Genomic DNA, 27,575 nt, shown 5'->3' with positions numbered 1-27,575 from the left:
AGTAATGCTGTTGTATTTGATTGTATCATTATATAATTGGTTAGTTGAATCTCATTGTGAGGCTTAGTGGTTAAGGTGATTAGCAATCTGACTTATAAAATATGCTGTTGTAAATGATTTTGTCAGATATTCTGTCACTAGCCTTCCACCTCTAGGTTGCAGTGATGAAGTGATTTAGGTGTCAGATTTTGTCTTTTACGAGCCGTTTTAATTCTCACATGCTTTAACATTATCATAACAATGAAATTAGTTCCTTTCATGGTTTTTCTTCTGGAGCTAATCAGTCGAATAAATTCAGATTATTTTCTGTTTTCAATATTCGTTTTTATCTCTGTAGGACCTGGAGGTAGGGATTAAGGATACACGAGTATTCATTGGAGGAGAGTTAATGTATGACGGTGCAGTAGATAAAGGCTGTGGAAATCAAGTGTTTGATTATGGTGCCGTAATAAACTGTCGTGATCCTTCGTCCAAGTCCTCGTCTAGCTCAAAGACTAATGCTTCTACTGCTGCTAGCAAACCTCCTACATCTCCAGTGTCTAGAAATCGTAACACTAGTCCCGTCTCCAAAACATCTCCAACCCCTACATCACCTAAAGTAAGACATGACGAGAATACAGGAGGGATTTTACTGAAGCCAACACTATCACCACGGTCACGGGCAGAAAATGCCAAGAAACACTCCGGGTCTATTGAACCCATTACACCAACAGAGGACTATAAAAAACCTCCCGCCTTCTCTCGGCTATCATCCAATGAAGAGAGACGTCCACAGAGTGAATCGTCGAACTCCTCCAATGAGAATACAGCTGTGAGTCGACCCAAAGAAGTCAAGGTCAGAAGTGAAACACGCACTATGAACTATGCTGAAAAGGATAAAAACAAAGATTTACGAAGACCGTCTGTGACGTCTGATCGATCTGGATCTGAAGCAGATGAAGACAATAGAGGTAGGTTTGACATGAATTTTTTCATAATAGGTCAATATTATGCAACTATTTTGATACATATGAATATAGTTTTGGATTTTATATGTTCAAAGAGAACATGATAGGGGATAAGAAGATATTTTGTTTTATATGTCCTCAAAATGAATAGGGCTTCTTAATGGTTTTGCTCAAATTCTTCTTATTATTATTATATCACGTCCGATGTTTTTGAAAAAGATTAAAGGCTCTGATTGGCCAAAATTAAGATGTTCGAAAAAGATGAAAATTGGTACAAATGGGTTATAAGGTTAATTGAATGCAATGCTACAACTGCAGGGTCGCTTGCATTGGGGGACATTTGTAATGGTTCCCCATATGCATTGTATTCAGTGCTAGTTATTATGTAAAATAATTAATAATGTACACCTATTACCCGTGGTACACCTGTTACCTGTGGTACACCTGTTACCTGTTGAACACCTATTACCTGTGGTATACCTGGTACCTGTAGTACACCTGTTACATGTGGTATACCTGTTACCTGTGGAACACCTGTTACCTGTGGTATACCTGTTACCTGTGGTACAGCTGTTATTTGTGGTATACCTGTTACCTGTGGTATACCTGTAACCTGTGGTATATACGTTACCTGTGGTATACCTGTTACCTGTGGTACACCTGTTACCTGTGGTATACTTGTTACCTGTGGTATATACATTACCTGTGGTATATACGTTACCTGTGGTACACCTGGTACCTGTGGCATACCTGTTACCTGTGGTATATACGTTACCTGTGGTACACCTGTTACCTGTGGTATACCTGTTATCTGTGGTATACCTGTTACCTGTGGTATACCTGTTACCTGTGGTACACCTGTTACCTGTGGTACACCTGGTACCTGTGGTACACCTGTTACCTGTGGTATACCTGTTACCTGTGGTACACCTGTTACCTGTGGTATACCTGTTACCTGTGGTACACCTGTTACCTGTGGTACACCTGTTACCTGTGGTACACCTGTTACCTGTGGTACACCTGTTACCTGTGGTACACCTGTTACCTGTGGTACACCTGTTACCTGTGGTACACACCTGTTATCTGTGGTATACCTGTTGTACACCTGTTACCTGTGGTAAACATGTGGTACACCTTTTACCTGAGGTATACCTGGTACCTGTGGTACACCTGGTACCTGTGGTATACCTGTTACCTGTGGTATATTTGTTACCTGTGGTATATACATTACCTGTGGTATATACGTTACCTGTGGTACACCTGGTACCTGTGGCATACCTGTTACCTGTGGTATATACGTTACCTGTGGTACACCTGTTACCTGTGGTATACCTGTTATCTGTGGTATACCTGTTACCTGTGGTATACCTGTTACCTGTGGTACACCTGTTACCTGTGGTACACCTGTTACCTGTGGTACACCTGTTACCTGTGGTACACCTGTTACCTGTGGTATACCTGTTATTTGTGGTACACCTGTTACCTGTGGTACACCTGTTACCTGTGGTACACCTGTTACCTGTGGTACACCTGGTACCTGTGGTATACCTGTTACCTGTGGTATACCTGTTATCTGTGGTACACCTGTTATCTGTGGTATACCTGTTGTACACCTGTTACCTGAGGTATACCTGGTACCTGTGGTATACCTGGTACCTGTGGTACACCTGTTACCTGTTGTACACCTATTACCTGTTGTACACCTGTTACCTGTGGTATACCTGTTACCTGTGGTACACCTGTTACCTGTGGTACACCTGTTACCTGTGGTATACCTGTTACCTGTGGTACACCTATTACCTGTTGTACACCTGTTACCTGTGGTATACCTGTTACCTGTGGTATACCTGTAACCTGTGGTACACCTATTACCTGTTGTACACCAGTTACCTGTGGTATACCTGGTACCTGTGGTACACCTATTACCTGTTGTACACCTGTCACCTGTGGTATACCTGGTACCTGTGGTATACCTGTAACCTGTGGTACACCTGTTACCTGTGGTATACCTGTTACCTGTGGTATACCGGTTACCTGTGGTACACCTGTTACCGGTAGTATACCTGTTACCTGTGGTACACCTGTTACCTGTTGTACAACTATTACCTGTTGTACACCTGTTACCGGTAGTATACCTGTTACCTGTGGTACACCTGTTACCTGTGGTATACCTGTTACCTGTGGTATACCTGTAACCTGTGGTACACCTATTACCTGTGGTATACCTGATACCTGTGGTACCTGTGGTACACCTGTTACCTGTGGTATACCTGTAACCTGTGGTACACCTGTTACCTGTGGTATACCTGTTACCTGTGGTATACCTGTTACCTGTGGTACACCTGTTACCTGTGGTATACCTGTTACCTGTGGTATACCTGTTACCTGTGGTACACCTGTTACCTGTTGTACACCTATTACCCGTTGTACACCTGTTACCTGTGGTATACCTGTTACCTGTGGTATACCTGTTACCTGTGGTATACCTGTAACCTGTGGTATTCCTGTTACCTGTGGTACACCTGGTACCTTTGGTATACCTGTTATCTGTGGTATACCTGTTGTACACCTGTTACCTGTGGTAAACCTGTGGTACACCTTTTACCTGTGGTATACCTGTTACCTGTGGTATACCTGTTATCTTTGGTATACCTATTACCAGTGGTATACCTGTTACCTGTGGTATATAGGTTACCTGTTGTACACCTGGTACCTGTGGTATACCTGTTACCTGTGGTACACCTGTTACCTGTGGTATACCTGTTATCTGTGGTATACCTGTGGTACACCTGGTACCTGTGGTATACCTGTTACCTGTGGTATTCCTGTGGTACACCTGATACCTGTGGTATACCTGTTATCTGTGGTATACCTGTTGTACACCTGTTACCTGTGGTATACCCGTGGTACACCTGTTACCTGTGGTACACTTGTTACCTGTGGTATACCTTTTACCTGTGGTATACCTGTTACCTGTGGTACACCTGTTACCTGTGGTACACCTGTTACCTGTGGTACACCTGTTACCTGTGGTACACCTGTTACCTGTGGTACACTTGTTACTTGTTGTATACCTGTTACCTGTGGTACACCTGTTACCTGTGGTATACCTGTTACCTGTGGTACACCTGTTACCTGTGGTATACCGGTTACATGTGGTATACCTGTGGTACACCTGTTACCTGTGGTATACCTATGGTACACCTGTTACCTGTGGTATACCTATGGTACACCTGTTACCTGTGGTATACCTGTGGTACACCGGTTACCTGTGGTACACCTGTTACCTTTGGTACACCTGTTACCTTTGGTACACCTGTTACCTGTGGTACACCTGTTACCTGTGGTATACCTGTTACCTGTGGTACACCTGTTACCTGTGGTACACCTGTTACCTGTGGTACAACTGTTACTTGTGGTACACCTGTTACCTGTGGTACACCTGTTACCTGTGGTACACCTGTTACCTGTGGTATACCTGTTACCTGTGGTACATCTGTTACCTGTGGTACACCTGTTACCTGTGGTACACCTGTTACCTGTGGTATACCTGTTACCTGTGGTACATCTGTTACCTGTGGTATACCGGTTACATGTTGTATATACGTTACCTGTGGTACACCTGTCACCTGTGTTACCTTTGGTATATATATCACATTCTTATACCAATGAAAATTTAAAAGCATTGAGTGTATCATAAAACATACCCTCCAGAACATATAATTAAAGCTTTGGACTTCTACAAATTGAAAATGGCTAGAGCATTTACTTCAGACTATTAAAAATTTAGAAAGTTGGTGGAATTTAATGGTATATCATATAACCTTGATCTGATCCACTGAGTCTCGCGTGATTAGATCTAGATCAGCAGGCGTGCAGGTGATTGTGTGTAGTCTCAGGTGATTGGTCGACACTGATCCCCATTCAGTGATGTTCCCCGGGTGCCAACAATGGGATTAGATTAAGTTATAGATAACTGTAGATAGGTATGGCGTGTGTTGAGGAAACTCGCCAAACACAATCAACTCACAGCTCATTCATAATAAATTCCTATATAATGATATTAAAATTCATACAGGTAATCTTTCATAGACACATTCCATTATGGAAATACACTCATTTTGATATGGAAATAAATTTAAGAGAGTGTAAAAACGCTTTGGTGCAATCATACCATGATCATGACCGATATTTACCAACCAACAACTAAACACATTTATCTTTTGACTGAGGTTTTCTCATCAATATTTGAATATTTCTCTTGATAATTAATTTCTGTCGGTGGTGTATTTAATTATTATGATGACACATGCTTCCATTCATGACTCTATGCTCTTTCACTGTGGTGAACCTATTTGTTCACCATGAATAGTTTCCCTGTACAAGTGTAGTGTTCCAAAGTGTGAGAGACTTGCATTCTGTAGGTGACTGCCTAATTTTGTCTAACTCAGATCGATTTATGATGAAGGAGAACTAAATGGAATTCAATTTAATTCTACGTGTTATGACTATTAAATCTGAGAGTCATATCCCATCAGTGCTATTTAGTTATTGGAGTTAGTACCCAGTGTGCATTATAGTGTGTAATATAATACAATTGATATTGTTTGGTAATGGTAGACGACATAGGAAAACAATTGAAGATGGTCATAGTTTAAACAAAAAGGAAAGTGGAAGAAAAACAAAACCCTGTGACATGCTAATGGAAGCATTTTACTACACTTGTGTAGAAAATGGAAGTTAAAAATGCCTGAATCCATGTATAGTTCCATATTTTCTAAATTATAAGCTGCCACTACTTGTTTTCCCCTGAAAATTGGGAATTCAGCTTATAATCCAGTGTGACTTATTTATGGACAAAAACTAAACTCAGATGATGGTTTGGAAAAAAAATTGTGATCTACATGAAAAAATATCAGAAATGGTATAGTGTGTAGTCATTTATGTATAAAAAGTTGAGGAAGACACAATGTATTGTAATAATGGAAGTATTTTTATTGCTCTGATACAAAAAAAAGGAAATTGAAAAGTGATGGAAGCATTTTAGCTACTCTTGTGTGTAAAATGGAAAAATCGAAACATGCCTGATCTCATGTATAGTAATAGGAAAATAAGATTAGGAAATATACATAATGGAGGAGAGAAAAAGTCATAACTCTGAGGCTAGAAGGCAATCCCAAACCCTTCCAGTGTTTGAGGTGAAATCTTGGGGCCCAGGCGTTCCCCTGCAGAAGAGGAGGACCTGGAATGGAAACGAAGAGCGTTTAGCTCTACAAAGGATCCGTAGAAATGGCGGACCTCCGAATCTGAGATCAAACATCAATACATCCCGGAAACCTGACAATAGTTATAATTCTGGGTTACAGTTTGATCTCCATGGCAACACTAAAAATGTCACTAATAAACATGTAAAGCTAACTATTAATACAGAACTTCTTGACTTGGTGGAGGGACGTTTGCCAATTGTGACACGTCCCACACTGGGACAGAAAACTGGTGTGGGAATAGGGAATAGTAACAGGAATGTGAACGGTACAAAAAACGCTGACTTTATTTCAGCACCAAACACAAATATCGTGACTTTGCCAAAACTTAACACAAACCAGAAGGCATGGGAAAATAATATTAGTCACAAAGAACAACAAAGACTTAAAGAGAAGAGACATGTCGCGTTTGTTTCTCCTCTTTGGAAGAGTTTTAACAGTTCACCTGGTAAGTGTAAACTCTCTAGTTTCAAAATGTAAAGTTGTACACATGTAATTACTAAATGTAATCATTAATTCCCATTTGCTATGGACACATTAGAATAATTTGACTGATTTGAACCTTATCGGTAGCGTTCAGATCCATGCAGATCTTTAATTTGGGCTACCTAGCTTTTAAATACAATGGACATCAAAACATGCACAAGGAAAGTGTTAAGACAACCTGAATATTTGATCTCAGATTTTCATTTTTCAAATTGACCTAACTTTTTGTGAAAAAGTAATAATAGTATAAGCAAAGTAAAGAATACTGACAAAGCTGTCATGCATCAGTAAATACTTATTGAGGAAAGTTTGTTGTGTTAGTCAAAGCCTATCATTGTTAGTCCTACAACTGCAATCAATTAATTTAAAGTTACAATATTAAACATAATAAATGGCAGCATGTAAAAATGTAGGTTTATAATGGGGCATTTATTACACTAAATTTAGTCATTTCTGTATGCAATTAAATTTTTGCGAGTGATTATTTACAAATCGCAAAAATTAAATCGCGCTGAAGAGTTTTTAGATATAGGTACAATAGAACCAATCGAGTTTGAATCTCCAAATAAAATTTTTGTTTACAGGTCGTTAGGCACAAAAACACGAAAAATGAGTCACCTAGAAATAACAGTTTACAGTATTTTTATAAAATGTAAGGTCTGGAAGAAAAAGGTTGTGTGATACTTACAGATTATGGTAAATATTGAAAGTGATCAAGCATATTAAGAATAAAGATCTTTCTAAATCTTCTCATTCAAATGAGATTTTAGCCTGACGCCTGCATTGTTTGCTTGCTTCACACATTCATATCAATACTTGTTTTAGTTCTTGCTGCTTTCACAAAGCAAATCTTTAAACTTTAATGACAATGAAGTTAAAATTAAAAATAGGGATCAGGGTGCTTATTTTGGCAAATACAGGAGTAGGTACATGTATCAATATATATACATGAACTCCATTAGCATAACTGTGTGTAAAATGATATACATATGTAAATATATTGACGGTAATATCAGCGGTCAATACGAGGGGTTTAATTAATTTGAATGGCACCTACCTAAAGAAGTTGTGTAGTCGATATGGATGTGTCTATTCAGACGATCATGTCTCGGTTCAACTGAATACTTTCATGGACCGGAAATCTGAATGTATCAGAGATGAAAAGACAGGGCGGGTCAAATATGGGTTTGTATTTAGTCCTTAGTCTTTAGCTTCTATGAGGAATTAGTTTCCGTCATTTTAGCTAAATGTTTGCAATTTTCTGTAAACCTGCGCATGTATATTATGAAAATAGGATTTATATATGGGTTTATGCTAGGTCCTAAAATCCTTACTTCTTTAATACCCTTCATTTAAGCTGAAATAGCTGGAATTTTCCGTGATGCATTCTAGTAGTCTACATCTAGTTTATTGTAATTGATCACCATAATCAATATCGCACACTTTACCAGTATGTATGGTATAATTAGGACGCCAGACCAACTGCCTGTCTTACAGCAATAGCACCATGGGGAAAGCGAAAGGAATCAATGGTCTACAACACAGGTGAAATCCAGATATGTAGGTGAATTAATGAAAATAGGTTCAGGTATTGTACAGGTATTCAAATCTATACATCATATTACACCAAATATATTGTTGTTAAATTAGGATATTGTGCACCTGTAATATATAAATATATGGCGTTTAGATATTTGTACAGGTGTAGCACAATGTGCCTTTGACAGGTGTGTTGATTAACAAATGCACAGGTATGACAGGTACAACAGACAGGTGTAAAGGTGTTTTGTCTATATTTGTATATGTTGAATGCTAGGTATGTGGAATGGATGTATTATAGGTATGTTGAGAGTTATATGTATATCTCTATCTGTGTCTACTCTGGGTACAAACTCAGATGTTTACTTGTACAAATTCAGATGTACAACATCTTCGAATTCAGATGTTTACATGTACACATTCAGATGTTTATGTGTACAAATTCAGATGTTTATGTGTACAAATTCAGATGTTTATGTGTACAGCTTCAGATGTTTATGTGTACAAATTCAGATGTTTGCATGTACAAATTCAGATGTTTACATGTACACATACAGATGCTTACGTGTACAAATTCAGATGTTTACATGTACAAATTCAGATGTTTATGTGTACACATTTAGATGTTTACATGTACAAATTCAGATGTTTACATGTACACATACAGATGCTTACATGTACAAATTCAGATGTTTACTTGTACAAATTCAGATGTTTACATGTACACATTCACATGTCACATTTTTTGTATCGCTTGCAATGCAAGGATGACTCTTAGGTATCACTATGTCGGCGTCGGCGCCAACGTCCGGGAAATGGTTTCCTTGTGATAACTTAAGAATTTATTGTCAGATTTCAACCAAATTGGTATATTTCTTTATATCAGTGAGATCTCTGATGAGTTCAATAATGGTCAAAATCCGAAAATATTTGCGAGAGTTACAGGACTTTAAAATCTTCAAAACAGATAAATCCATGGTTTCCGCTCGATAGCTTATATTTATTGTCAGATTTCATCCAAATTGTATATATTAATTTATATCAATGAGATCTCGAATGAGTCTGATAACTAAATATTATCAATATTTTCAACTGTAAATTACTATTTTTTAACTTTTGTTTTCAACTTTTTAAGTGCCCTGGATGTTGGATGGAATACGGTATTCATATATCTAAGTCTACAAGTATAACATATCTTTTATAGTGATTTCCATGCCAATTGAGTACACACTCTTTCTCCTATACCTGTATTTTGATTTGGTTATGTATTACAGGGGAATCCAAGATGCCAAGTAGACATCGTGGGTCAAGAACTCCAAGAAAATCAAAAAGAATGGCTGCGAAATTAGACGGTCACTCCTCTGAGGAGGCGAGAGATTCAGCACGATCAGTCAACGATAGGTTTGTACCTTACTTGTCAAGTTAATTCACTGATAAATTCAGAATGGTCAATGTTAATTAACCATAAGTCAACTTAAATTATTGGTCAGATACTTTACATCAATGGTTAGTTTAAATCATTAGTCAATTCAAAAATTTCAAGTAGTCGTACAGTTTAAGTAATTGGTCAAACCTGTCAATAAGGACCACCCAAGGGACAAGGGAAAAGTGGTCTCTATAGCCAAGTGGTCTTTATACACAGGTCAAATTGTGTTATAAATGGTCATTTTGAAACCAAAGAAAGTAGCCTTAATAAGCAGGTAGTCTTTATACAGAGGTGGTCGCTAAGACAGGTTTCACTTTGGAGATTTTTTTGTAAGTTTAAATAACCAGTCTGTGTTAGAGAGCATTATAGTCTATGTAATTAAGGACCTGTTATAATGATTGTTTTAAACCAATGAACTGAAAAACTCAAGGTAATAAAAAAATTGAATTGTTATAGTAACAGTTAGGATGTGTAGTAACTTAATGATGTTAGACTTCTCCCTTGACCGTGCTAAATATAGTAACACTACACAATACACCGTCAGTAATCCTTGGGGTTTATAGATACACGGCATGATGAAGCTCTGAATTATTGATGACATAATTGGTATATAATGTCTGGCTATTGTATACACGTAGATTGTTATTTACCTGGTAGGTATATCATCTATATACAATGTAGATGTTGTCTGGTGGCTCATCATTAAAATTAATTATTCAAGTGGTCAAAATTGGTTAGAAATGGCAGCGTTCTTAAATTGATTAAAAATTCATATATCCATTAATGGACAACCTGTGTATTGGTCAGAAATCAAGGTTGAAGTAGTGACCAGTAATGGTCAGTTGCTTTACCAGTTGTTTGTTGATAAGGTAAGTTATCTGATAAACAACTTTAATAATTGACCACTGGTCACCCATTGAAATTTTAACACCTTTCATACAAAAATTGATGATTTACTGAAAATACAGATTCAAAGTTTGAATATGTATAGAGTATTGGTTAATTATTTCGTGATATTCAAGCAATATTTTCCGATTTATTTGAAAATTTTTATTTCATTAATATTTGAAGCTGTCTGCCTTATCTTCAGTGTCAAATAATCAGAATTACATGAATGATATTACATGAGATGTCTACTTTACCCCCAATAACTTACATTCTTTATTTATAGTTCTGACCAGCGTCCACCACGTCCAGTGAAGAAGTCTGAAGACAAGCCGGCACAGCCTGAGGAGCAGAAAGCTGAGGTATCCGTCCACAACTCGGTATCACAGAGTCAAGGGGATACATCCATGATACAGCAGCTGAAGCAGATGAACCAGAGGTAAGAAAGCCCAGGAACTGATACCGTATTCTCTGTAATGACCACACCTTGTTATACCGTATTCTCTGTAATGACCACACCTTGTTTTACCGTATTCTCTGTAATGACCACACCTTGTTATACTGTATTCTCTGTAATGACCACACCTTGTCATACTGTATTCTCTGTAATGACCACACCTTGTCATACCGTATTCTCTGTAATGACCACACCTTGTTATACTATATTCTCTGTAATGACCACACCTTGTTATACCGTATTCTTACCGTATTCTCTGTAATGACCACACCTTGCTATACTGTATTCTCTGTAATGACCACACCTTGTTATACTGTATTCTCTGTAATGACCACACCTTGTTATACTGTATTCTCTGTAATGACCACACCTTGTTATACCGTATTCTCTGTAATGACCACACCTTGTCATACCGTATTCTCTGTAATGACCACACTTTGTTATACTGTATTCTTACCGTATTCTCTGTAATGACCACACCTTGTTATACTGTATTCTCTGTAATGACCACACCTTGTTATACTGTATTCTCTGTAATGACCACACCTTGTTATACTGTATTCTCTGTAATGACCACACCTTGTTATACTGTATTCTCTGTAATGACCACACCTTGTTATACTGTATTCTCTGTAATGACCACACCTTGTTATACTGTATTCTCTGTAATGACCACACCTTGTTATACCGTATTCTCTGTAATGACCACACCTTGTTATACTGTATTCTCTGTAATGACCACACCTTGTTATACTGTATTCTCTGTAATGACCACACCTTGTTATACTGTATTCTCTGTAATGACCACACCTTGTTATACTGTATTCTTACGTATTCTCTGTAATGACCACACCTTGTTATACTGTATTCTCTGTAATGACCACACCTTGTTATACTGTATTCTCTGTAATGACCACACCTTGTTATACTGTATTCTCTGTAATGACCACACCTTGTTATACTGTATTCTCTGTAATGACCACACCTTGTTATACTGTATTCTCTGTAATGACCACACCTTGTTATACCGTATTCTCTGTAATGACCACACCTTGTTATACTGTATTCTCTGTAATGACCACACCTTGTTATACTGTATTCTCTGTAATGACCACACCTTGTTATACTGTATTCTCTGTAATGACCACACCTTGTTATACTGTATTCTCTGTAATGACCACACTTTGTTATACTGTATTCTCTGTAATGACCACACCTTGTTATACTGTATTCTCTGTAATGACCACACCTTGTTATACTGTATTCTCTGTAATGACCACACTTTGTTATACTGTATTCTCTGTAATGACCACACCTTGTTATACTGTATTCTCTGTAATGACCACACCTTGTTATACCGTATTCTCTGTAATGACCACACCTTGTTATACTGTATTCTCTGTAATGACCACACCTTGTTATACTGTATTCTCTGTAATGACCACACCTTGTTTTACCGTATTCTTACCGTATTCTCTGTAATGACCACACCTTGTTATACTGTATTCTCTGTAATGACCACACCTTGTTATACTGTATTCTCTGTAATGACCACACCTTGTTATACTGTATTCTCTGTAATGACCACACCTTGTTATACTGTATTCTCTGTAATGACCACACCTTGTTATACCGTATTCTCTGTAATGACCACACCTTGTTATACTGTATTCTCTGTAATGACCACACCTTGTTATACCGTATTCTCTGTAATGACCACACATTGTTATACTGTATTCTCTGTAATGACCACACCTTGTTATACTGTATTCTCTCTAATGACCACACACTTTGTTATACTGTATTCTCTGTAATGACCACACCTTGTTTTACTGTATTCTCTGTAATGACCACACTTTGTTATACTGTATTCTCTGTAATGACCACACATTGTTATACTGTATTCTCTGTAATGACCACACTTTGTTATACTGTATTCTCTGTAATGACCACACATTGTTATACTGTATTCTCTGTAATGACCACACCTTGTTATACTGTATTCTCTGTAATGACCACACATTGTTATACCGTATTCTCTGTAATGACCACACCTTGTTATACCGTATTCTTACCGTATTCTCTGTAATGACCACACCTTGTTATACCGTATTCTCTGTAATGACCACACCTTGTTATACTGTATTCTCTGTAATGACCACACCTTGTTATACTGTATTCTCTGTAATGACCACACTTTGTTATACTGTATTCTTACCGTATTCTCTGTAATGACCACACCTTGTTATACTGTATTCTCTGTAATGACCACACCTTGTTATACTGTATTCTCTGTAATGACCACACCTTGTTATACTGTATTCTCTGTAATGACCACACCTTGTTTATACTGTATTCTCTGTAATGACCACACCTTGTTAAACTGTATTCTCTGTAATGACCACACCTTGTTATACTGTATTCTCTGTAATGACCACAACCTTGTTATACCGTATTCTCTGTAATGACCACACCTTGTTTTACCGTATTCTCTGTAATGACCACACCTTGTTTTACCGTATTCTCTGTAATGACCACACCTTTTTATACCGTATTCTCTGTAATGACCACACTTTGTTATACTGTATTCTCTGTAATGACCACACCTTGTTATACCATATTATCTGTAATGACCACACCTTGTTATACGTATTCTCTGTAATGACCCCTTGTATACTCTGTAATGACCACACCTTGTTATACATTCTCTGTAATGACCACACCTTGTCATACTGTATTCTCTGTAATGACCACCACACCTTGTTATACCACAGTATTCTCTGTAATGACCACACCTTGTTATACTGTATTCTCTGTAATGACCACACCTTGTTATACTGTATTCTCTGTAATGACCACACCTTGTTATACTGTATTCTCTGTAATGACCACACCTTGTTATACTGTATTCTCTGTAATGACCACACCTTGTTATACTGTATTCTCTGTAATGACCACACCTTGTCATACTGTATTCTCTGTAATGACCACACCTTGTTATACCTCTGTAATGACCACACCTTGTTATTATTCTTACCGTATTCTCTGTAATGACCACACCTTGTTATACCGTATTCTCTGTAATGACCACACATTGTTATACTGTATTCTCTGTAATGACCACACTTTGTTATACTGTATTCTCTCTAATGACCACACTTTGTTATACTGTATTCTCTGTAATGACCACACCTTGTTTTACTGTATTCTCTGTAATGACCACACTTTGTTATACTGTATTCTCTGTAATGACCACACCTTGTTTTACTGTATTCTCTGTAATGACCACACTTTGTTATACTGTATTCTCTGTAATGACCACACATTGTTATACTGTATTCTCTGTAATGACCACACCTTGTTATACCGTATTCTCTGTAATGACCACACACCTTGTTTTACCGTATTCTCTGTAATGACCACACTTTGTTATACTGTATTCTTACCGTATTCTCTGTAATGACCACACCTTGTTATACTGTATTCTCTGTAATGACCACACCTTGTTATACTGTATTCTCTGTAATGACCACACTTGTTATACTGTATTCTATGTAATGACCACACCTTGTTATACTGTATTCTCTGTAATGACCACACCTTGTTATACTGTATTCTCTGTAATGACCACACCTTGTTATACTGTATTCTCTGTAATGACCACACCTTGTTATACTGTATTCTCTGTAATGACCACACATTGTTATACCGTATTCTCCGTAATGACCACACCTTGTTATACTGTATTCTCTGTAATGACCACACCTTGTCATACTGTATTCTCTGTAATGACCACACCTTGTTATACCGTATTCTCTGTAATGACCACACCTTGTTTACCGTTGTAATGACCACACCTTGTTTTACCGTATTCTCTGTAATGACCACACTTTGTTATACTGTATTCTTACCGTATTCTCTGTAATGACCACACCTTGTTATACCGTATTCTCTGTAATGACCACACCTTGTTATACTGTATTCTCTGTAATGACCACACCTTGTTATACCATATTATCTGTAATGACCACACCTTGTTATATTGTATTCTCTGTAATGACCACACCTTGTCATACTGTATTCTCTGTAATGACCACACCTTGTTATACTGTATTCTCTGTAATGACCACACCTTGTTATACTGTATTCTCTGTAATGACCACACATTGTTATACTGTATTCTCTGTAATGACCACACCTTGTTATACTGTATTCTCTGTAATGACCACACCTTGTTATACTGTATTCTCTGTAATGACCACACCTTGTCATACTGTATTCTCTGTAATGACCACACCTTGTCATACCGTATTCTCTGTAATGACCACACCTTGTTATACTGTATTCTCTGTAATGACCACACTTTGTTATACTGTATTCTCTGTAATGACCATACCTTGTTATACTGTATTCTCTGTAATGACCACACCTTGTTATACTGTATTCTCTGTAATGACCACACCTTGTTATACTGTATTCTCTGTAATGACCACACCTTGTTATACTGTATTCTCTGTAATGACCACACCTTGTTATACTGTATTCTCTGTAATGACCACACCTTGTTATACTGTATTCTCTGTAATGACCACACCTTGTTATACTGTATTCTCTGTAATGACCACACCTTGTTATACCGTATTCTTACCGTATTCTCTGTAATGACCACACTACTTTGTTTTACCGTATTCTCTGTAATGACCACACCTTGTTATACTGTATTCTCTGTAATGACCACACCTTGTTATACTGTATTCTCTGTAATGACCACACCTTGTTATACTGTATTCTCTGTAATGACCACACCTTGTTATACTGTATTCTCTGTAATGACCACACCTTGTTATACCGTATTCTCTGTAATGACCACACCTTGTTATACTGTATTCTTACCGTATTCTCTGTAATGACCACACCTTGTTATACTGTATTCTCTGTAATGACCACACCTTGTTATACTGTATTCTCTGTAATGACCACACCTTGTTATACCGTATTCTCTGTAATGACCACACTTTGTTATACTGTATTCTTACCGTATTCTCTGTAATGACCACACCTTGTTATACTGTATTCTCTGTAATGACCACACCTTGTTATACTGTATTCTCTGTAATGACCACACCTTGTTATACTGTATTCTCTGTAATGACCACACCTTGTTATACTGTATTCTCTGTAATGACCACACCTTGTTATACTGTATTCTCTGTAATGACCACACCTTGTTATACTGTATTCTCTGTAATGACCACACCTTGTTATACTGTATTCTCTGTAATGACCACACTTTGTTATACTGTATTCTCTGTAATGACCATACCTTGTTATACTGTATTCTCTGTAATGACCACACCTTGTTATACCGTATTCTCTGTAATGACCATACCTTGTTATACTGTATTCTCTGTAATGACCACACCTTGTTATACTGTATTCTCTGTAATGACCACACTTTGTTTTTATACCTGTATTCTCTGTAATGACCACACCTTGTTATACTGTATTCTCTGTAATGACCACACATTGTTATACTGTATTCTCTGTAATGACCACACCTTGTTATACTGTATTCTCTGTAATGACCACACCTTGTTATACTGTATTCTCTGTAATGACCACACCTTGTTATACTGTATTCTCTGTAATGACCACACCTTGTTATACCGTATTCTCTGTAATGACCACACCTTGTTATACTGTATTCTCTGTAATGACCACACTTTGTCATACTGTATTCTCTGTAATGACCACACATTGTTATACCGTATTCTCTGTATTGACCACACCTTGTCATACCGTATTCTCTGTAATGACCACACTTTGTCATACTGTATTCTCTGTAATGACCACACATTGTTATACAGTATTCTCTGTAATAAGTTTGGTTATAACCACACCTTGTTATACCGTATTCTCTGTAATGACCACACCTTTTTATAATGACACCATATGTAATGAGAGCCCCCTCTACTATAAGAAGCTCTACATTCAGATTAACTGTGTTGTAATTGGATCAGAAGTTTTGAGAACAGTTACCATATTCTCTGTAATGAGCAATAAGATTAAAAAGTCTGGAACTTTTACTTTAAGCTCCTGATTATGTATCTCTACTATAAGAATGATCAGGTGTTGTGGTGATTGAGCTACTTACTACAACCTAGCCAGGTAGGGTTTGCTCTGCAGCATGGACATAAAAAGGACAGGGTCAACACTTGCTGAGTCACCTGGGTTTCTCTAGGTACTTAGGTTTCCTCCCACTCTTAAGACCTCTCGTATGCTTACATCCAGGTCATCAAGAGTAATTTATTTCACAATTTATGTAGTGGAAATAAAGTTTATAGCTTAATAACCGCTTTTCTATTCATAGGTACCAGCAGTAAAATAAAAAGTCTGAAATTTTACTGTAATTTCCATAATGAATATCCTTCTTTTATGAACTCTTGAAAATGTTCATGATATAAATTAATTTATTTGTCTATCATTTGATCTGCAGGGACCAGAAGAGAAAAAAGGACATTCCAAAATGGTTGAAATCAGAAGATGTTTCAGGAGCATTTGAGAACCCTGTGGCCAGCCATGTAGTATCAGATTCTAAGCCCGTGATGGAAGCTCCCCCAGAACCAGACTCTAAAGAGACAGTTGACCAGCTCATAGAGGAAGAAATGGCCATGTGGCCAGAGTAAGTACCTCTTAGTTTATGTGTCCATGAAGTCATTCCCTTGTTGGGTTTGATCTCTTCATATTCCTTCTTTGCATATTACAGAGTTAGCTCCCTTGTGGGTAGGTATTGATTGTTTCGTCATTATTTTGTGAGTGCAAACACTTGATATCACAATCGTTACCTACCTGCAAGGGCAGATAACTTTGTAATATGCCAATACAGAATATGCCAGCAGCAGAATTCTGATATAAGTGTAGTCATTCTAAGAATTGTCTTTTGTAATTGTTGTTGCCTCAATGATAGAGGATGGTTTTTGTTCCTGTATGGTCTCCTGTGTTTGTTCTCTTAGTGTTGTTATAATATAAAAATATTTAGCATTGTAAGATATTTTAACTTTTTTTTTTTCATAGTTTAAAATTACAGTGCTACATAACCTAAGGGGGAGGGGGGAATAGAAAAAAAAATGTATCAGATTTGGCACAATTTTATATTCGTTTAACCTATTATATTGGTATACTTTTTAGGAAAAAAGAGCTTAAGACAGTGTTTAATGATGACAAACCACCAATCAAAGGTAGGTTACTTCATGTTTGTGAAATCTGTAAGACTTGTTTTCTTGTCTATTTGTCTTTATCACATAATGCACCTGATATCCAGTGATTCATACATACTGGGCCCTCATTACTCAGTTCATAAATATCATTCTCTGTACATAAAGATTGCATGGTGATTAAGCATTTAGATCTTTATTTATCTGTGTAATCAAAACAAACCTTATTCTTTTGATAATACCTTCTTAATTTAAAAAAGTAGTGTCTGGAAATCAAGATGAAGCTTTTAGAATATAGCATTATCATTACCGTGGTAGCGAAGAAAATTAAAATTTTTGTTGTACAGAGGGAGAGGCTAAAAACACACCCATGCAGAAGATACAGCAAAACCGAGCCAAATGGCGAGAATCTCAAAAGAAGAACCTTGAAGAATCGTGGGGATCTCTGAATATGTTTGACCGGCATCAGAAGGGCAGGATATCCATGGACCTGGACGGTAGGTTTTACTATAACATTTAAAACACACATGCTTGATATTTTCCAACAAATTGCAATCAGTATGTTAAAAAGCACATAAAACTTATTGTAAATAGTGTTAGTAAACACATAATGTAGGATATGACTGAATATGAAATGGAATTTCATTGCGTGAACAATCACACATTGGCCAACTATTGGGTTGCTGCTTTTTCCAATGGAACTATTAACTTTCCAAAACATGATATAGCTATAAATAACATATTAACTGTTAAAATGGTGTAGAACTGAAAACCTCGATGTGGCATTTAAGATCTTTTTTCATCTCTTTATTTCACACATTTTTTATTTTACCATATTTGCTTTAATAAGGGCCTGGGGAACTTGAAGTCAATTTGAATTGGGACTTTTTTTGTTGTTACAGATTTTAGGATTCAGTACTTTCAGTACTTTGATTTGTATTTTACAGACGATGCCCTGGACGAGTACCTGAAGCCTCTGGCTAAGCCCCAGCCGACCATCGCTGAGGAGGAGGGGGAGACTGTACAGATCACTGCCAATACTGAAGAGATTTCTGTCGAGTAAGTCACACATCTCTCATTGAAATTTCTTTGTATTTTGTAATCAGATTCGTATGTCTGTTTTATCATCTGTTCCTATAGTACATGGTAACTGATACAAACACTTTGACACATACCACACTATAAAGATGAAGGATACAGTTCCATATACAGGATTTTTCTAAACTCCAGTATAATACAGTAATTGATACTGTTAAATGTACCTATTTGGTGCAATCAAATTTTACCACAATCTTGATTTTGAAATTGTTAAAGCTACTATGAATTTGCAATTTCCCTGTGATTGCTACATGAAAGGTATGAATACAATTGGTGCAAGCATATTCAATAACAAAATTTCTTTTGTAGAAAGTGTTAAAATATGATAACAACTACACATACAGTATATCATTAACACGGATACATGTTTTCTATAATAGAGATGAAGATTTCATCATTCCTGAGCTACCATATGGAAAGGATCTGGTGATCGACATCAGGTCAACATGGGGAGATAACCACTATGTTGGTCTGACCGGTATCGAGGTCTTCTCAAGTACTGGAGAGCCAGTGGTCATTTCTAAGGTCAGTAGTTTAATACAGGAGAGCCAGTGGTCATTTCTAAGGTCAGTAGTCTTATACAGGAAAGCAAGTGGTCATTTCTAAGTACAGGAAAGCAAGTGGTCATTTCTAAGGTCAGTACTTTTATACAGGAAAGCTAGTGGTAATTTCAAAGGTCAGTAGTCTTATACAGGAAAGCTAGTTGTCATTTCTAAGGTCAGTAGTCTTATACAAGAAAGCAAGTGGTCATTTTAAAGGTCAGTAGTCTTATACAAGAAAGCAAGTGGTCATTTCTAAGGTCAGCAGTCTTATACAGGAGAGCCAGTGGTCATTTCTATGGTCAGTAGCCTTTTACAGGAAAGCTAGTGGTCATTTCTAAGATCAGTAGTCTTATACAGGAAAGCTAGTGGTCATTTCTAAGGTCAGTAGTCTTATACAGGAGAGCCAGTGATAATTTCTATGGTCAGCAGTCTTATACAGTTGAGCCAGTGGTCATTTCTTTGGTCAGTAGTCTTATACAGGAGAGTCAGTGGTCATTTCTAAGGTCAGTAGTCTTATACAGGAGAGCCAGTGGTCATTTCTAAGGTCAGCAGTCTTATACAGGAGAGCCAGTGGTCATTTCTTTGGTCAGTAGTCTTATACAAGAAAGCAAGTGGTCATTTTAAAGGTCAGTAGTCTTATACAAGAAAGCAAGTGGTCATTTCTAAGGTCAGCAGTCTTATACAGGAGAGCCAGTGGTCATTTCTATGGTCAGTAGCCTTTTACAGGAAAGCTAGTGGTCATTTCTAAGATCAGTAGTCTTATACAGGAAAGCTTGTGGTCATTTCTAAGGTCAGTAGTCTTATACAGGAGAGCCAGTGATAATTTCTATGGTCAGCAGTCTTATACAGTTGAGCCAGTGGTCATTTCTTTGGTCAGTAGTCTTATACAGGAGAGTCAGTGGTCATTTCTAAGGTCAGTAGTCTTATACAGGAGAGCCAGTGGTCATTTCTAAGGTCAGTAGTCTTTGCAGGAGAGCCAGTGGTCATTTCTAAGGTCAGTAGTCTAATACGGGAAAGCTAGTGGTCATTTCTAAGGTCAGTAGTCTTATACAGGAGAGCCAGTGGTCATTTCTAAGGTCAGTAGTCTTATACAGGAGAGCCAGTGGTCATTTCCAAGGTCAGTAGTCTTTGCAGGAGAGCCAGTGGTCATTTCTAAGGTTAGTAGTCTTATACAGGAGAGTCAGTGGTCATTTCTAAGGTCAGTAGTCTTATACAGGAGAGGCAGTGATAATTTCTAAGGTCAGTAGTCTTATACAGGAGAGCCAGTGGTCATTTCTAAGGTCAGTAGTCTTATACAGGAGAGTCAGTGGTCATTTCTAAGGTCAGTAGTCTTTTACAGGAGAGGCAGTGATAATTTCTAAGGTCAGTAGTCTTATACAGGAGAGCCAGTGGTCATTTCTAAGGTCAGTAGTCTTATACAGGAGAGCCAGTGGTCATTTCTAAGGTCAGTAGTCTTATACAGGAGAGCCAGTGGTCATTTCTAAGGTCAGTAGTCTTATACAGGAGAGCCAGTGGTCATTTCTAAGGTCAGTAGTCTTATACAGGAGAGCCAGTGGTCATTTCTAAGGTCAGTAGTCTTATACAGGAGAGCCAGTGGTCATTTCTAAGGTCAGTAGTCTTATACAGGAGAGCCAGTGGTCATTTCTAAGGTCAGTAGTCTTATACAGGAGAGCCAGTGGTCATTTCTAAGGTCAGTAGTCTTATACAGGAGAGGCAGTGATAATTTCTAAGGTCAGATAACTTGTAGATTTGATACCTTATTGTAGGGTACCACTATGAAATAAGGTTGCACTGTGTGCTTTTGATTCTCAATTACAACATCAAAAATAGTGTTTGTCTTGATGAAGCCCAAATATTGAAGAAACTGATAGACAAAATAAATTGAAGAACTGAAAAGTTCTCATTTCCCTGTAATGACTACTTCAGTCATATTGAAAAATATTTTTTGGTACACTTTGTGTATGATCATATGAATTTTTTCATTTTCAATTTGATGTACATGTATACATTGTATATAAATTTGTGATTTTTAGCTCACCTGGCCCGAAGGGCCGGTGAGCTCATGTCATGGCGCGGCGTCCGTCGTCCGTCGTCCGTCTGTCCGTTAACATTTCCTTTAAATCGCTACTAGTCATAGAGTTCTGCATGGATTGTAACCAAATTTGGCCACAAACATCCTTGGGGGAGGGGGAACAGAACTTGTATAAATTTTGGCTCTGACCCCCCGGGCCCAATAGAGGAAATAGAGGTAAATCCTTTAAATCGCTACTAGTCCTAGAGTTCTGAATGGAATGTAACCAAATTTGGCCATAAACACCCTTAGGGGAAGGGGAACAGAACTTGTATAAATTTTGGCTCTGATCCCCCGGGGGCAGGAGGAGGGGGGCCCAATAGGGGAAATAGAGGCAAATTGTATAAATCGCTACTTGTCCTAGAGTTCTGCATGGATTGTAACCAAATTTGGCCACAACCGTCCATGGGGAAGGGGAACAGAACTTGTATAAATTTTGGCTCTGATCCCCCGGGGGCAGGAGGAGTGGGGCCCAATAGGGGAAATAGAGGTTAACCCTTTAAATCGCTACTAGTCATAGAGTTCTGCATGGATTGTAACCAAATTTGGCCACAAACATCCTTGGGGAAAGGGGAACAGAACTTATATAAATTTTGCCTCTGACACCCTGGGGGCAGGAGAGGTGGGGCCCAATAGAGGTAAATCCTTTAAATCGCTACTAGTCACAGAGTTCTGCATGGAATGTAACCAAATTTGGCCACAAAAACCCTTTTGGAAGGGGAACAGAACTTGTATAAATTTTGGCTCTGGCCCCCTGGGGGCAGGACGGGTGGGGCCCAATAGGGGAAATAGAGGTAAATCCTATAAATCGCTACTTGTCCTAGCGTTTTGCTTGGATTGTGACCAAATTTGGCCATAAACACCCGTGGGGGAAGGGGAACAGAACTTTAATAAATTTTGGCTTTGACCCCCTGGGCGCAGGAGGGGTGGGGCCCAATAGGGGATTTAGAGGTTAATATTAAAATTCCTTCAGAAAGAAACAATGAACCTGTATTCAGAACATTACTTGGCATTACAAACCAGGTGAGCGATACAGGCCCTCTGGGCCTCTTGTTTACCCATATTCTCTATAATATTTGATGTATGATAATTCTTCATTCTCTTCACCAGATTACAGCCAACCCTCTGGATATCAATATTTTACCAGAATACAACAAAGATCCTCGAGTCGTCAGTAATCTGATAGACGGCGTGAATCGTACGCGGGACGACGTACATATGTGGCTGGCCCCGTTTAGTCGTACAGCCAAACACATGGTGTATCTGACATTTGAAAAACCTTGTAAAGTAGCATTAATGAGGATATGGGTATGTACTTATCAAAATTAACATTTTCTACGATATTCAGTAACAATACAGAGATTATATAGTTCATTTATTCAAAGAAAAATGCTTTCTTCTGCAGATAAATAAAATAAAATAATTGTTTATTCAGAGTGTTAGTTATGTCTACCCGGTATATATAAAAGAGTTTTATTCAAATAAATGTGTGTGTGTTGGTCTCGGATCTACGAAAAGTCCTCTGCATGATTTTAAATTCCTGGAAAGTCTTGTCAAATAACGCTTACTCTTCTTATCTTCATTTATTTTGAAGAATTATAACAAGTCAAGGATTCATTCCTATCGGGGCGTGAAAGATGCAGTCATCACACTGGACAATGTCCCAATATTCAAGGGTGAAATAGCCAGGGCTTGTGGAGGGATTGAGGGAGGCACAGAAGCCTTCGGCGACGTAAGTAATGGGGCTATGGAGGAGACATAGATTCCAGTATACTTGGGTTATAGAAGCTATACCACCCGGTATACGTTTTAGAAGGGGAAGGGATGCATTGACATAACTTTATTTTTAGTAACATTGACCATTTTAATTGACCTGTTGACCCCAAATTCAATTCTAAGCTGTGCTATGTATTAAACTACCATTGTATGAAATTTCATCAAAATCCAGCAATCCGTTCTGAAGTTATCATCTGAAAACCCAGCATCAGGACACAGACAGACAGAGACTAACATTATAGTCCCCTCCAGTTTTACCAATACAGGACTAATTACTGGGGCTATAGAAGAGGGGGACACAGAGACTAACACTATATTTCCCTCCTGTTTTACCGATAGGGGACTAATTACTGGGGCTATAGAAGAGGGGGACACAGAGACTAACACTATAGTCCCATCCAGTTTTACAGATAGGGGACTAATTACTGGGGCTATAGAAGAGGGGGACACAGAGACTAACACTATAGTCCCCTCCAGTTTTACCGATAGGGGACTAATTACTGGGGCTATAGAAGAGGGGGACACAGAGACTAACACTATAGTCCCTCTCCAGTTTTACCAATAGGGGATTAATTACTTGGGCCATAGAAGAGGGGGACACAGAGACTAACACTATAGTCCATCCAGTTTTACCGATAGGGGACTAATTTACTGGGGCTATTTTAGAAGAGGGGGACTCAGAGACTAAACACTATAGTCCCCTCCAGTTTTATCGATAGGGGACTAATTACTGGGGCTATAGAAGAGGGGGACACAGAGGACTAACACTATTAGTCCCCTCCAGTTTTTACTGATAGGGGACTAATTACTGGGGCCTATAGAAGAGGGGGACACAGAGACTAACACTATAGTCCTCTCCAGTTTTACTGATAGGGGACTAATTACTGGGGCTATAGAAGAGGGGAGAAGACTACTATAGTCCTCTCCAGTTTTTACCAATAGGGGATTAATTACTTGGGCCATAGAAGAGGGGGACACAGAGACTAACACTATAGTCCCATCCAGTTTTACCGATAGGGGACTAATTACTGGGGCTATAGAAGAGGGGGACACAGAGACTAACACTATAGTCCCCTCCAGTTTTACTGATAGGGGACTAATTACTGGGGCTATAGAAAGGGGGACTATAGAGGGGGACACAGAGACTAACACTATAGTCCCCTCCAGTTTTATCGATAGGGGACTAATTACTGGGGCTATAGAAGAGGGGGACACAGAGACTAACACTATAGTCCCCTCCAGTTTTACTGATAGGGGACTAATTACTGGGGCTATAGAAGAGGGGAGACTAACACTATAGTCCCCTCCAGTTTTACCGATAGGGGATTAATTACTGGGGCTATAGAAGAGGGGGACAAAGATCTTTATACCTAGGGCTTATGAAATATTTGTAATTTTGTTCGGTTTCTTGATACATTGATCTCCAATATTTGATCTTTATAAAAATAATCAATACTGTAGGATGAAGTGAAGTTCTTCAGATCTATTTGTAACCCTCCTTTATTTAGCCTGTTTTACATGTTACAGACGTTCCTGTTTACCATGGATGAGAATACTTTGGAGGCCATATCTAAGAATGACGACGCCTATGAGGGCGATATGTTTAGTGACGATGAACTCTATGATGTTGCGTTTGAGCGTCCTGATACAGATGATGAGGGCGATGATGTAAGTTTGTTCTCAGTGTAGAGCGGTCACATCTTAGAAGTAAACAACGTCAAATATTGTTTGTTCTCATTAGATAGCGGCAACGTACTTCAAAGAAATAAACAATATCAAATTCAATGTATTGCTTAAATCTTTCATATCTTACACCCAAAATTTCATTGGTTATTTTGGAATGACAGTTACATTTTATGGATCAATTAACCAAAATCATCACTTGAAAGTGTAGAGCTGTTAATTTGCCCATCACCCCTGAAATTTCATAATGAACTTTTCTGATAATTGAATAAGAAGAGTTCACAGTATCCTCAACGGGTTTGTTGGGGTATATCTATAGGAAAGTGACTATTATTTAAATTACTGGATTTTGTTGTTCTTTGTATAACTGATATTCTGTGTAATTTGTATTGTAGAACCGTCCATTCACCAGAGTATAACTGATATTCTGTGTACTTTGTATTGTAGAACCGTCCGTTCACCAGAGTATAACTGATATTCTGTGTACTTTGTATTGTAGAACCGTCCGTTCACCAGAGTATAACTGATATTCTGTGTAATTTGTATTGTAGAAATGTCCGTTCACCAGAGTATAACTGATATTCTGTGTACTTTGTATTGTAGAACTGTCCGTTCACCAGAGTATAACTGATATTCTGTGTACTTTGTATTGTAAAACCGTCCGTTCACCAGAGTATAACTGATATTCTGTGTAATTTGTATTGTAGAACCGTCCGTTCACCAGAGCCTGTGGTAATGTAAAGACAAAGGCTAAGAAGGAAGCTGCCTCACTGCCACGACCTGCCACTAGTATTACAGGGGAGGGCGACCTTATTGTGTTCAGGGGGAGATGTGAGTATTACAGGGGAGGGCGACCTTACTGTGTTCAGGGGGAGATGTGAGTATTACCGGGAGAGCAACCTTACTGTGTTCAGGGGGAGATGCGAGTATTACCGGGGAGGGCAACCTTATTGTGTTCAAGGGGAGATGCGAGTATTACCGGGGAGGGCGACCTTATTGTGTTCAAGGGAGATGCGAGTATTACCGGGAAGAGCAACCTTACTGTGTTCAGGGGGAGATGTGAGTATTACCTTATGTGTTAGGGGAGATGCAGTATACCATTACTGTGTTCAGGGGGAGATGCGAGTATTACCGGGGAGGGCAACCTTATTGTGTTCAAGGGGAGATGCGAGTATTACCGGGAAGAGCAACCTTACTGTGTTCAGGGGGAGATGTGAGTATTACCGGGGAGGGCGACCTTACTGTGTTCAGGGGGAGATGTATTGTGTTCAGGGGGAGATGTGAGTATTACTGGGGAGGGCAACCTTACTGTGTTCAGGAGGAGATGTGAGTATTACTGGGGAGGGCAAGGTTATTGTGTTAGGGGGAGATGTATTGTGTTCAGGAGGAGATGTGAGTATTACTGGGGAGGGCAAGGTTATTGTGTTCAGGGGAAGATGTGAGTATTACTGGGGAGGGCAAGGTTATTGTGTTCAGGGGAAGATGTGAGTATTACTGGGGAGGGCAAGGTTATTGTGTTCAGGGGGAGATGTGAGTATTACTGGGGAGGGCAAGGTTATTGTGTTCAGGGGAAGATGTGAGTATTCATGGTTGTGTAAGAATGAAACATTGAGCACAAAAATTTCTACCACAACTTCATACCTCAGTTTTATGAGTGTTAGTTATTTCTGTGTTGCTTAATTTCATGTTTTTATGTCTGACTTTTTTTACAGCAATTTTTTATTTGGAGTGTCATTAAATTCTATTGCACTAAAGCTTGACACGTTTTGCATCAGTGTTTAATTGCAAACAGAAAATAAACAACGTTTTATCTTAACTGAAAAATTTTGTGCAGGTTTGGAGCTGAATTTCACAGAGACTTGGGGAGACCTGCACTACATGGGACTTACCAGTCTGGAAGTGGTGGGGAAAGACGGGGAAGCACTTCCTATCAAGCTGAGCATGCTCACTGCCATTCCAATGGACCTACATTCACTTCCAGGTCACGAAAGGGATGACCGCACATTGGACAAGTAAGACTTTTATAGAATTTAATTACATGAAGTAAAATTATTATTAATCACAGTACTTGTCTTAGAAAACAAGTTGAAAAAGTTTCACTATGTACCATATGATTGGAGTTTCCTATATAATAATTAGTGATACCAGAATTTGACATGTTGTGTTGTTATAGGGTCATAAATTTAC

At 38.3% G+C, this 27,575-nt stretch overlaps 1 protein-coding gene across 2 annotated transcripts in view; it reads left to right on the top strand.

Moving 5' to 3' along the window:
• Window positions 1–27,575, top strand: part of LOC138323540 (katanin-interacting protein-like) — a 45,126-nt gene that overhangs the window by 10,443 nt on the left and 7,108 nt on the right. For both annotated transcript variants that reach the window (XM_069268210.1, XM_069268209.1), the window contains 13 exons: window positions 338–950; window positions 9,511–9,637; window positions 10,834–10,986; window positions 17,501–17,686; window positions 18,193–18,242; window positions 18,566–18,715; window positions 19,166–19,277; window positions 19,697–19,841; window positions 23,040–23,237; window positions 23,524–23,661; window positions 25,233–25,373; window positions 26,096–26,219; window positions 27,223–27,400. In XM_069268210.1, coding sequence (XP_069124311.1) covers window positions 338–950; window positions 9,511–9,637; window positions 10,834–10,986; window positions 17,501–17,686; window positions 18,193–18,242; window positions 18,566–18,715; window positions 19,166–19,277; window positions 19,697–19,841; window positions 23,040–23,237; window positions 23,524–23,661; window positions 25,233–25,373; window positions 26,096–26,219; window positions 27,223–27,400 — 2,315 coding nt within the window. The remainder of the gene's footprint in view (window positions 1–337; window positions 951–9,510; window positions 9,638–10,833; window positions 10,987–17,500; window positions 17,687–18,192; window positions 18,243–18,565; window positions 18,716–19,165; window positions 19,278–19,696; window positions 19,842–23,039; window positions 23,238–23,523; window positions 23,662–25,232; window positions 25,374–26,095; window positions 26,220–27,222; window positions 27,401–27,575) is intronic.

The sequence above is a fragment of the Argopecten irradians genome, chromosome 5 (assembly GCF_041381155.1).
Source record: "Argopecten irradians isolate NY chromosome 5, Ai_NY, whole genome shotgun sequence".
In the NCBI taxonomy this organism is placed as follows: Eukaryota; Metazoa; Mollusca; class Bivalvia; order Pectinida; family Pectinidae; genus Argopecten; species Argopecten irradians.
The sequence above is the reverse complement of the archived record's forward strand: the minus strand, read 5'-3'. Positions and strand labels throughout refer to the sequence as shown.